This window comes from Fukomys damarensis, unplaced genomic scaffold (genome assembly GCF_012274545.1).
Source record: "Fukomys damarensis isolate Sample0158 unplaced genomic scaffold, DMR_v1.0_HiC HiC_scaffold_16, whole genome shotgun sequence".
Classification (NCBI taxonomy): domain Eukaryota; kingdom Metazoa; phylum Chordata; class Mammalia; order Rodentia; family Bathyergidae; genus Fukomys; species Fukomys damarensis.
In genome coordinates this window covers 73,434,488-73,446,647 of record NW_022900928.1, presented here as the reverse complement: position 1 = coordinate 73,446,647, position 12,160 = coordinate 73,434,488, and the positions used below count along the sequence as shown (strand labels likewise).

General features: G+C 40.5%; 1 protein-coding gene across 5 annotated transcripts in view; it reads right to left on the bottom strand.

Annotated features, from left to right (window-relative positions):
* Window positions 1–3,008: 3,008 nt before the first annotated feature.
* Window positions 3,009–12,160, bottom strand: part of Ei24 (EI24 autophagy associated transmembrane protein) — a 16,810-nt gene continuing 7,658 nt past the window's right edge. For 4 of the 5 annotated variants that reach the window (XM_010628686.3, XM_010628684.3, XM_010628688.3 and 1 more), the window contains 9 exons: window positions 11,199–11,344; window positions 10,435–10,495; window positions 8,674–8,740; window positions 8,013–8,137; window positions 7,588–7,707; window positions 6,948–7,059; window positions 5,567–5,678; window positions 5,104–5,178; window positions 3,009–4,171 (listed from right to left, as the gene is read on the bottom strand). In XM_010628686.3, coding sequence (XP_010626988.1) covers window positions 4,009–4,171; window positions 5,104–5,178; window positions 5,567–5,678; window positions 6,948–7,059; window positions 7,588–7,707; window positions 8,013–8,137; window positions 8,674–8,740; window positions 10,435–10,495; window positions 11,199–11,344 — 981 coding nt within the window. In that variant the 3' untranslated portion in view covers window positions 3,009–4,008. The remainder of the gene's footprint in view (window positions 4,172–5,103; window positions 5,179–5,566; window positions 5,679–6,947; window positions 7,060–7,587; window positions 7,708–8,012; window positions 8,138–8,673; window positions 8,741–10,434; window positions 10,496–11,198; window positions 11,345–12,160) is intronic. The other variant, XM_033764413.1, reaches the window with a different exon arrangement.

The following is a 12,160-nucleotide window of genomic DNA, read 5'->3' as shown; positions in this document are numbered from 1 at the left end:
GGGGGGAGGGGGGAGGGCGGAGGGGAGGGGAGGAGAGGAGAGGAGAGGAAGAAAAGAAAATGAGGACAAGGATAAAAGGCAGACTATAGGCCTAAACTCTCATCAGACTGAATTTCAGTGGTTTAACCAGCTCAGAGGACTATGGGAAAACAGTAGCTATTTGATAATAGTTTGTAAAATGCTGCTATTCATTTACTAGTCAGGCTCCCTCACTAGACGGGTCCAGAAGAGCAGTAATCTTAAATTTCTGCCTCACCCATGGCTACCCAGTGACTTACAAAGGCCTGACAGAGAAGGTATTCAAATATTTGTTACATGACTAAGTCATCTGTTCTCCCATTGGAGCCTTTACTGGTTCTATGGACTCACTTTGGGTCCATCCAAAAATATTTTACTGATGTACAGGTGTCACTGTTACTAATTCCAACTTGAAGTCAGCTTCATTTTAGCTTAGGTTTGTAGGTTATATAGCATTGGCAGAACACTTTAATGACAGGTGAATGGACTACTGAATGCTAAATTCCACTCTGCCTCACTACCAATGAACTGATAACCTTTAGCAGAGCAATCTGGATCAGGGACATAAACACTTGAGTACTGAGCTCAAAATGCTATTGCTATAATCAGAAAATACAAAGGGCTGAGGAGGTAGCTTAGTGGCACCACAACTACCTGTCAAGCACAAGATCCTGAGTTCAATCCCTAGTACTGGAGGGTAAAAAGGGAGAGAAAATGAGGTGGCATATGATCAGGCAAGGGGGTCTTTGTAAAGTGGTTTACAAACCTCTGACCAAAAATTTCACTCTTCTGGATTTGTTCATTTGTTGTAAATTCTTAGTTTTTTATCTTTTTGAGACAGTCTTGCTATATAGTTCAGGCTGACCTTAAACTCACTGTGCAGCCCAGGCTTGCCTCAAACTAGTGGCAATCCTCCTGGCTCAGCCTCCCAAGTGCTGGGACTACAGGTATGAGCCACCCTGTCCAGGCTTATCTTTTTTTGAGTGCAAATAAGTTAACAGAAATCAATGCACAAATCTGTCCATCTATAAGTTGCTAGTAGAGCTGGGCATGGTGGCATGAACCTATAATACCAGGACTTGGAAGGCTGAAACAGGAGGCTTATGAGTTCAAAGCTGGCCCGGACTATACAGCAAGACAAATAATATCAAAGTTCCTATTGGGGCCAGGGGGAGCAGCTCACTAGTATAGAACCTGTGTGGCATGTATAAGGCCTTGTTTGATTCCCAGTATCATTAAGCAAAATATTTTCTAGCAGACCTGCTCAGATCTGGAGTATCCACATTCCAATTATTTTTTTGTGTGGGTACTGGGGAACAAACTCAGGACTTTGTGCTTGCCAGGCAGGCTTGGCACCACTGAGCTAAATCCCTGGCCCGTCACATTCCAATTCTTTAAGAGCACTATATTGGAGCCATATGTGGTGTTGCACACCTGTAACTGCAGCTACTCAGGAGGCTGAGACTGGAAGATTGCAAGTTCAAGGCTAGTGTAAGCAACTTAGCAAGAGCCTGTCTCAAAACAGAAAAGGTTCAGTGGTAGGTAGAGTGCCCCAGATTCAACTCCCAGTACTACCCCACACACACACACACACACACACACACACACACACACACACACACACACACACACAGAGAAGTTGCTCTAGTGGACAGGCTCTATAAACAAAATACTACGTGTAGTTTTTTAGTGGTGTGTGGCATAGTAGTATGTAATCTCAGCACTTGAGAGGCTGACGTGAAGAAAATGGCAAGTTCAGGGGCAGCCTGGGCTATATAGTGAATTCAAGACCACCCTGAACTACAGAGCAAGACCCTGTCTCAAAAAAAGAAACAAAAAAAAAAAACCAAAAACTAAAAAACCCCGAAGTGCATGTTTTCAATCACACATGCTTTGTTCAAGTGTGACTGATGGCAATTCCCAAAGAGCTTTGTGAGCAATCCCTCAGATCCTGATGATTACATTATTAAACTGAAGCTTTCAGCTTTAGTGATATGTTTTATGTTTGTTCTTCAGAGACAGGCTCTCACTACATAGTTTAGGCTAGCCTTGAATTCACTGTGTGTCTCAGGCTAGCCTTGAACTTAAAGCAATCCTCCTGCTTCAGCTTCCCAAGTGCTGGGATTATAGGTGTGTGCCACTACACCCAGATCAAATTTTCTTTTTAGTTACTAATTATTTTACCTCAAACTGCTGATCCATATTTGGCAAAAACAGACTAATTTCCCTTTTTCCCTAGTTTCCTAATCATAGTTCAGCTCAGTGCCTAGTGAAAAGACATGAAAAGTTCACCTTTTTATGTATATATATCTCACTTATGACTGTTATAGCAAGTTGGCCATAGGAAACATGGAAGTAACTTTTATAACTTTTAGAATGCAAGACAGAAATGGTTTGATCGCCGGGTGTGGTGGCGCACACCAGTAATCCCAGCACTCGGGAGGCTGAGGCAGGAGGATCGCTGTGAGTTGAGATCAGCCTGGGCTACACAGTGAGTTCCAGGTCAGACTCAACTACATAGTGAGACCCTGTCTCAAAAAACCAAAAAAAGAAATGGTTTGATCACTTCCAAGATTCCCACAATTTAAAATCCCTCCTTCCATCAATTGTGTAACATTTCCAACTCAGATTACGATTCCCAGGTCTAATTTTTAATTCCTTAATCTTATATATAATAAAGGTTTCTATCAGCCAAAAGTCTAATAACTTTCCTGACAAAGGAATGTGAAATTCAATACACTGAAATCTACACTGATCTTTCTCACTTCATAAAAACGTAGTAGAGATGTAGATACAGACTTTAAAACAAATAATAAACCCAAAGTCTTTCATAAAATGTAAACACAATTATACTCATATAATTCAAGCTTTCTCAGGAACATTTTTCAGGGCTAATCTCTCAAAATTATCATCAGATTATCCAAGACAGTCTTGTTTTCCATAAGCACATACCTTAAAGTCACGATTTTGCAAAGTCAACCATTACACACTTGTGGGAAACCAGCTCGTTTAATTGTGACATTGAAAATTGTACAAGTGTTCTGACATCTGCCCTCCTCCCCATATTTAGTCTCTTAAAATGACAGAAAATATCATCACCACTCAACAAGTTTAATGGGTTTAATAAGTGTACCCCTTCAGTTCCTATTTGCAGCACCCGTTATTCCTTTGAAATACCAGTGAGACATGGCAGTGGCCAAAAGTAAATTTCTACCCTTCAGAGATGAAAAGTTCAGGTTCTCTTGAGCATTCTCGGTTGTGGTGGCACTTATCCAGAATCGGTACCTCTCCACAGCTGGGGAGCTTTAAATGTACCAATGAAAGAAAAGCTTTTTCCCCTTCAAGGGGAAGAAAGAAAATTATTCCTCAAAACCTAGCTGATCTGGCTGTGAGGTCTTTCCTTCTGTCCTATCTCTCCACGCTCTTTTTTTTTCTTCTTTTTTGCAGTAGAGCAAGAGAGATCAAAACCTAACCTGAGTTACAAGAAACAAGACAGTGATGGCTATAAAAGAGAGTGACCAGGAGCAACTGAGACACCATACTCCCTCTCACCTCCCTCATCCATGTATGTGCTTCACAGAAAACAACAAAAATAACAAATCCACAAAATACAACAGCTAGAATTACAAAACTCAATCATCCAAGGGTGCTGGAAGGCAGAAAGGATAGGGGGGTAAATGGCACAGGGGAACAAAGTATTCAAATCAGTCCAGGCACAGGGGCTGGCAAGTGCTAGAAATTTCTGTAGAAACTACAGAAAAACCTGTGGTCCATTCAGACTCATGATGGTGTTAAAAATCCACACACTGGTGTCAGGAAGATTCTGCCTTACGTGCACCAGAGACAAAAATTCCATTTCTTCAAAGAGAAGGGACTATGCAGAGGACCCATGGCAGAATGGGTCCTGCCTTCCCTGGCTGGGGAGAACAGAGAAAACAGCTGCCACAGCCTCCCTCCAATCCCACCCTTCCCCTCGGGATGGCAGTCAACTCAGTGGCCTGCGGCAGCCTTCAGTTTGGCAGGAGACGGATGCGGTGAGGGGAACTTCTCAGCAGAGGTGGAGCTGCTCAGTGAAGACTGCAGGTAGACTGTCTTATGGAAGAATCTGTTGCTTAAGAAGACCACCAAGGAGAAGAGACGTAACTGGAAAAGGCTAGAGGACAAGAGACCGAACTTGTTAGCCTCCCAGTTAATCAACATCATTGTTTCCATTATGTGACAGATAATTTGACGACATTAAACTTACAGTATATAAAGACAAAGCAACTGAAAATTGATCAAAATATATTTGATCAAAGAAGTTTAGACCATTAGACACATGAACTGAACAGGCAACTAAAGGACATACTGGAAACTGAGCGTGGTTCAGTGGCAGGGGGCTTGCCAAGGATGTATGAGATCCGGATTCAATCCCTAGTACTGGAAAGAAAATGCAGTGGGTCCTGCTGCAGCCATGAAAATACTGGAATAAACAATTTTGAAGTATTGGGGCTCCCAGAGGAAGCAGTATTTTGGGAATGGGTATGATCACAATATATTACACGCATGTATGAAAAAAACCACACTGAAACCAGCTATGGTAGCAAATCGTATAATCCTAGCAGGAGGCTGAGGCACAATTACAATGTGAAGCCCAGACCAGACAACTCAGCAAGACCCTGCCTCAAAATATGAATAAATAAATGGGGCTGGGAAGCTAAAGCCCTAGGTTCAATCACCAGTACTGGGAGTGGGGTGGGGGAGGGAGGCCTCACGAGTATAAACAGCTCTTACAAAAATGAGCTTAACTACAGATGCTTGTAAGTGGCTTATATTATATTATATTATATTCCCCACCCTCTTTGGTGATGCTCAGGATAGAACGCAGCGCCTTAGGCACATTAGGCAAGCACTCTACCGTTGAACTACACCCCTAGCTGAATTGTTAAATTTTAATATATGTATATACATATTCATGGGGAAAATGTGGAAGTGTTTTTCTTAAGGTCTTCTTACAACATAAGATTATTAAAAGTGTACTAATATAACTATAGCATTAGAGCCCTTCTTTATACAGCAAAAACCTCATTACCAGCTGATACTCACTATGCTTTTCCAGGAGTCTTTGCTTCATTGGCGCTGATGATGAATAAAGGAAAGAGGATAGAGAAGAGGCAGCCACTAAAAAAGAAAAAAATAATGAATCCCCTTCACTACAGCCATGACTCTGGAGTCGATACTATAAGTGCAGTTCCTGGGCTTTCACTGTGGATATCAAAGCATGATGAAACTCTAATAAATCAGACACAGCATTTGAGAAGGACAGATTTTTCTAAGCACTCTTTATGTTTAACACCACTCTAGGACACAACATAGAAGAATGAATACGGACTAGAAAATCACTCAGCCAAATGCCTACAGATGTCTGCCAAAGAGAAAACTTATTACAGATCTCCTGATGGTCAAATAAGAATAGAAAATGCTTGGCAGAGACCTGAACAAATAAAAGATGCTTGCTATATGAATTTTATTCTTACTATTTGCACTCAGATCTTTCTAGCCCAATTACCTGATAATATATGAGGGCTGCATTGCTGTGAGGAAAGCCAAGGGCAAACCAAATCCAAAGTAGTAAGGCCAGTTCCTTTCTATGTTTGACAATCGCTGATGCATTTCAATCCCTAAGACAAGGAAACCAATACAATTAGATTACTTATTTTCTTTTAGTCCTAAGTGATAAACTATGGTAGACAAACTAAATGAGGCTTGGGTTTTGGACACAGACCTACCATTTAGAACATGACTAAAGCATACAAAGTAATTGTGCAGATCTGATATAAAGGTTCTATGATAGTCACACAGGGTGGCACATGCCTATAATTTCAGCATTCTGAGTAAATTATAGTTATAGGGAGAGTAAAGCAAGAGGATCCCAAGATGGAGCCCAGCCCGAGCAACTTAGGGATTTAATAAGGCCCTGTCTCAAAATAAAATGTAAAAAAAAAAAAAAAAAAAAAAAAAAAAAAATAGCTTTTATGCAAAGTTTGCAATTTAAATAATCACAATTTTAAAACCAACAGAGTAAGTGAATTATGAATTTCAACACCAGCACTTGCACCAATATCCTTAACAGGACTAGTCTAGAACAAGACACCAAATCAAAAGGATGCTATCCTGTAAGAATCAATTAACCTTTCACACCCATACACACCCAGATAAATAGTCTTTTTGTATAGACCCACAAGTAATGTGTTAGGCTGGGTGTGGTGGCAAACGCCTGTAATCCCAGCATTCAGGAGGCTGAGGCAGGAGGATCGGCCTGGGCTAGAGTCCCAGGTCAGTCGCAACTACATAGTGAGATCCTGTCTCAAAAAAAAAAATCCAAAAAAGCAATGTGCTGGCATTCGTCTAATTTTTCTAATTTAGAAGAATCCATGCTGAATAATTCAGCTCAGTCAGAGCTACATCACATTAACCACAAGAATGCTAATTTTGCCTGGCAAGCACAAGGCCCTGAGTTTGATTCCAGTACTGGGGGAAAAGAAAATGCTACTTTTAGGGGATGAGGAGGAGGCTCAGTGGTAGAGCTCTTGCCTTGCAAGCACAGGCCCTGGGTTATACCAGCACTACACAAGCTAAAAAAAAAACAAAAAACTAATTTTATTTTGTTTTTGTTTTGGTACCGGAGATTGAACTTGGGACCTTACACTTGTGAAGCAGGTGGAGGTGAGCTAAATCCCTGGCCCAAAAGAATGCTAATTTTACATTGTTATTTCCTCTAATTTCAAAGTTAGGGGTCAAACACACAAAGCCAAATGTAAGCTCCCTTTCTTTCAAATGGAGCTCCTTCCTTTCAGTTGATTTGCCCAGGACTTGAACAATTTAGTTCTGCCTAGGAGTAGCATTTCCACACTGGGTCTCTATACACAGGGTTCTTTAGATGGACTTACCTTTATTGAACCAACGATATTCAAAGCAGTACAGTGAGTAGAGTAGGGACATATGAAGCAGACTGACCAGCTGACCAACAAGATGGATGGGAAAGAGACTCACAAACATCCCCTGAAGAACAAATACAACAAATCTTAATTCCAAAGCTGCAGACACCTAACACTATTCGCCCACCCTGCCCAATCATCACTGCTGCCCACCCTGGCCAATCATCATTGCTACTAAGATAGACTTCCAGCTACCTATTAAGTATTATAGAGCAAGAACATGGAGAACATCTGGGGTGGCAGGAGAAGTGTGAATAAATTCATGTTTTTTATAATTTTATACTTATCTTTGCTTTTTGAGACAAGATCTCACTAGGTAGTTCAGGCCGACCTAGAACTATGTAGCCCAGGCTGGCCTCAAACTCATGGCAACCCTCCTGCCTCAGACTTCTGAGTGCTGGGATTACAGGTGTGTGCCATCACTCCTGACCTACAATTTTATATCTAAACATTTTTTTCTATTTTTTCAGTCATTACCTCCCACAAAGTGTATATGGATATCCCAGTATAAATGCAATTCACTGTCTTTATGAGGCTCCATCTAGTGACACTTATTTTTAATGTGCCCATGTGTCCAGAAGGCCAGTCTCACCTGGAGAAGGAAAAGAGCCTGCAGCAAAAGGTTGAAGAGCATGTCAGCAATTATTTTGCTGACACTGGGAAATGGGTGAGGCTTTCTCCCTGATACCTCAAATGCCAGGTCAGCTATATCCTGAAACAGAGAAAGCAGTGGGCCAAAACATGAATTAAATGGCCTTAATATCCATTCTTAAAACAAAGGATTCTGGTCTGCCACTAAAACTTCCACATGAAGAAAGCCTTCAGCCTCTGGCAAGGTGCTTCAGTGACCTAAGACAACAATTCCATTTTACAAAGACAAAAAGATCTCCCACTGATTACTTGGCCAAGAAAGATCAAGGCTGAAAAAGGTACCTATGTGCCCCTAACTTCACAGGCTCAAACTTGTCACCTGTCCACCATCATATAGGACCCGACTCCATTATCCCCTGGACCTACTTGAAACCAAATGGCATTCACGACTTTGCTAAGCACAAACAGGGGAAGCACCCAAAGAGCGCTGAAAACCGACGTGAGGAGGAATTCCAGCCACGACCAAAGATATCCATGTAAAGACGGATCACCTAAAAAGGGCAAAGAGTGATTAGCTTAAGAGGAGAAAGGGAAAACCAGCAGACCAAATATGGAACTCCTATTTTCTGACTATTTTTTCCCCTCACCTCTTTCTTTTCCTTTCCAGTATATCACTGTACCTAGCTCAAAGACTTTCACAGCAGACTCAGCCATATTCTGGCCACCCTTCCCTTCAGAGTAAACAGATATATATGTGCTGCTTATCTTTAAACAAATCTGCTCACAAGGTGATGACTGAGATGTCACAGTGAATAATAGTAAACAATTAGGAGGAAGCCATCTGGGTTTAAAATCCCAGCTCTGCCATTTACTAATGGTTTAACCATGGTAACTAACTTCCATTTCCTCATCAACTGTTGATGAGAGAGAACAAGAATGCATTTCTCAAAGGGTTGTTGAGATGTCTGAGTTAAAAACATCTAAAGCTCCTGCCCTACAGGAAATGTTTAATAAACTGAGGGGGACTAGAAAAATATCTCCCATGTCCATTCCCAGCGGACATCAAGGAACAAGGCTATATACTTACCAATAACTCGGGCGGTTCCTGACTGAAGCATAGGAATACATATTCGATAAAAGAAGAGGAGACTTAACTAAAAAGAAAGAAGCAATAAGGTAAATGTCAAAAGTCCTTCTTCAAAACAAGAATTTCAAGTTTCAATGTGACAATTTTCCAGATGAGGGTGCCTGCTAAAAATCAGGAGGACTAGCCCAGGTGTGGTGGCACATGCCTGTAATCCCAGCACTCTGGGAGGTTGAGGCAGGAGGATTGCAAGTTCCAGCCCAGCCTGGGTAAAAGTGACTTTGTGAAACTTTGTCTCAAAATAAGAGGTAGGGATTTAACTCTCAGTGCAATACCCAGTAGCAAAAACAAACAAACAAAATTTTAAAATCAAGAAATCTGAAGAAACACCAAAATCAGACCATTTCTATTTTCCATTACTCCAAACCGAGTGGTGCAAACTTGATACTGCTTATACAACATTGAACTGGGTGGAGTGGGGGAAAAGAATATTTTAGATAATATTAAAGTCAAAATATACAGGCAAAGCCAGGCATGGTGGCTCACATCTGTAATCCCAGCACAGGAGGGTGAGACAGGACTGCTAGGAGTTCAAGGCCACCCTGGGCTACAAAGTCAGCATTAACTACAAAAAACCAAAACAAAAGCAACAACAAAAAAACGTGCTAAAATATAGACATATACTAAATATATAAGTACATAGCAAATATTAAGTAAATCTAAAGTTAACATCTGAAAACATCTGTGAAATGTTTTGATAAACTGAATTACACTGAATTCCAAGTCAAAGGAAATACCTAATCATCTATTCTTCAAAGAACCCAAATTTCACTTAAAACTATGCTGGTTCTCCATTAACTGTAGGCAACCTTTTCTGTCCTGGGTTTCAATAATAACCAGTCCTGCCCAATTACTATGACCAGAGACAAGGAGAGCCTTGCTATTATCCAGCTATAACTTCTTTTCTGATTCCCATAGATCTCTTAGTCAAAATGCTTAGACAGTATCAACAGATATTGTTATCTATAATGCTACTAAAGCTTGTGAATAATTCATTAAAAAAAAAAAAAAAGCCAGGCAGTGTCACAGGCCTGTAATTCCAGCTACTTAGGAGGCTGAAACAGGAAGATTTCAAGTTTAAGGCCAGCCTGGGCCTCAGTGAGACCCTATCTCGAAGTAAAATTTAAGAGCCAGGCATGATGGCACACACCTGTAATCCCACCACTTGGGAGGCTGAGCCAGGAGGATCACTGCAAGTTCACTGGGCAGTCAAGGCCAGACTGGGCTACATAGTAAGTTCAAGTGTGAAATGTATTGCTAGACTCTGCCTCAAAAACAAATACAAAACAAAAGAAAACAAAAGAAAAAGGGATGGCGTAGAGTATGGTAGCACATGTCTATAATCGCCGTACTTGGAAAGTGAAGGACAATCACCAAGGTCAGCCTGAATTACATCGTGTAGTGAGACCCATCTCAAAAAGGGAGACCAGGGGATGTTACACAGTGGCAGAGCATGCAGAGCTGCCTAGCATGTACAAGATGGTGGATTCAATTCCCAATACCATGAAAAAAAAAGATATGTTCTTTTTTCAGTAGGAATAAAATCCCTGTGAGTACACAGAATCCTGAGTTATGGTCTTAAGTGTGTATACACAGTTAGAAGCTACATGCCTTAGTGTTTTAAGAAAACAGCTGACGACCACTAACATAGCAACAATCTAAAGATGCTTAAGAGACATCTAGAATTTGAAGGAAAAAACTTACCCAGAATACGCCACCATTCCAAGCACAGCACTGGAAAATTCTATTAACGATGCGTGTTTCACTGGAAAAGACCACATGCTTTAGCTTACAAGGCATATAGATGATTTCCTAGCTATCATTCAGTAGCCCATCATTTTTATACCTTCCTTTGGTGCCATATTATTTTCAGTAACTTATGTTCTCCCAATGTTCTAATTCAGTCAATGAGAAAAGACTAAAAATATTTCTGAATAACTACCTTTCCTTAAAAAAAGTTATTTCTGCCCAGTTTGGTGGTGTATGCCTATAATCCCAGCACTCAGGAAGCAGAGGCAAGAGTAGTGCCATAAGTTTTGAGGCCAGCCTAGGCTACAGAATAAACTCAAGACCAGCCTGAACTGCATAGTAAGACCATGTCTCTAAATAAATAAATAACTTTCCGAAATCTGAGATTGGAAAAGATTAAAAGAGAAAGCCAAAGGTCAGGGTTCTTCTATCAGTAAATAAATCCATAAAGCTTTCCTACAAGTATCCATGAAACCAAATAATTTTTTTGGTTTTCTGTTTAGTATTCTGATTTTTTAAAATTAATATTGTAAGATTTTAAACAGATATTACTAGATGCTAGTGTAAGTGATGGGGGGGCAGAAAACCACCTATAGCATTTTTCTATAAGCACGAGCGCGCGCGCGCACACACACACACACACACCACATAATGGAGTGCTGGAACTTCCTAAAGCGCCCCTCCCTCGGACGTTTCCTGATCAGGCCTACATGCCTTACCTCTCCTGCTTCCGCTCTATACTCTGGGCTCTCCTCTGAGCCAAAACACTACTGGCCCTTCTTCGTCGCTGCTCCTCTCTCTTTTGCTGGATTCGAGCATCTAGCTTTGAAATGGTACAAATGCCCCAGATGGAGTCTTTGATTCCCTATAGATAAGGATATTTTTAAACAGGAAAGATTATGGATTGTACAAGACTTTCCAAAATTACATATAGGAAAGTGAAGTTAACAGTAAAAACTATAAAACTTTTGAAATAGAACTTAAAGGGCCTTTTGATTTTTATTCTTCTTCTTTTTTATTTTTTCCAGTGCTAGGGATTGAACTCAGGGCCTTATGCACGCTAGGCAAGTACTCTACCATTGACCTATACCTTAGCCCTTGATTTTTTTTTTGGGGGGGGTACCAGGGATCAAACTCAGGTCCTTGCACTTGCATGGCAGATGGTGGAACCACTGAGCTAAATCCCTGGCAGCCCTTAATTTTTTAAAAAATGATTCCAGTCCAAGGAAGAGTTGCAAAAATAATGGAAAACTTCCAAATATATTTTATAGAGATTCATCAGTTTAATGTTTTGCCATATTAATAAATATATTTTTATGAATCATTTAAGATTTTGAATGTCTTTTTTCAGTGTGTATTTCCTAAGAACAATAATTTCATAAACCACAGGGCAGTTATCAATTCAAGAAATTTAATACTGAAAAGCTTTTAATGTAGTTTTGCCAGTTGTCCCAAAAAATGAGTTCTGTGGCACTCTCAAGAGCTCAGTCTAGCATCACACATTACATTTACTTTTCATATCTCTTTAGCCATCTCGCTCTTTTTTTTTTGGTATGGGGGATTGAACTCAGGTCCTTGCGCTTGCAAGGCAGGCGGCAGAACCACTGAGCTAAATCCCCAGCCCTCTTTAACCTTTTTAAATCCATGTCAGTACTTTAGCTTTTGTCTTTTTTTTTTTTTT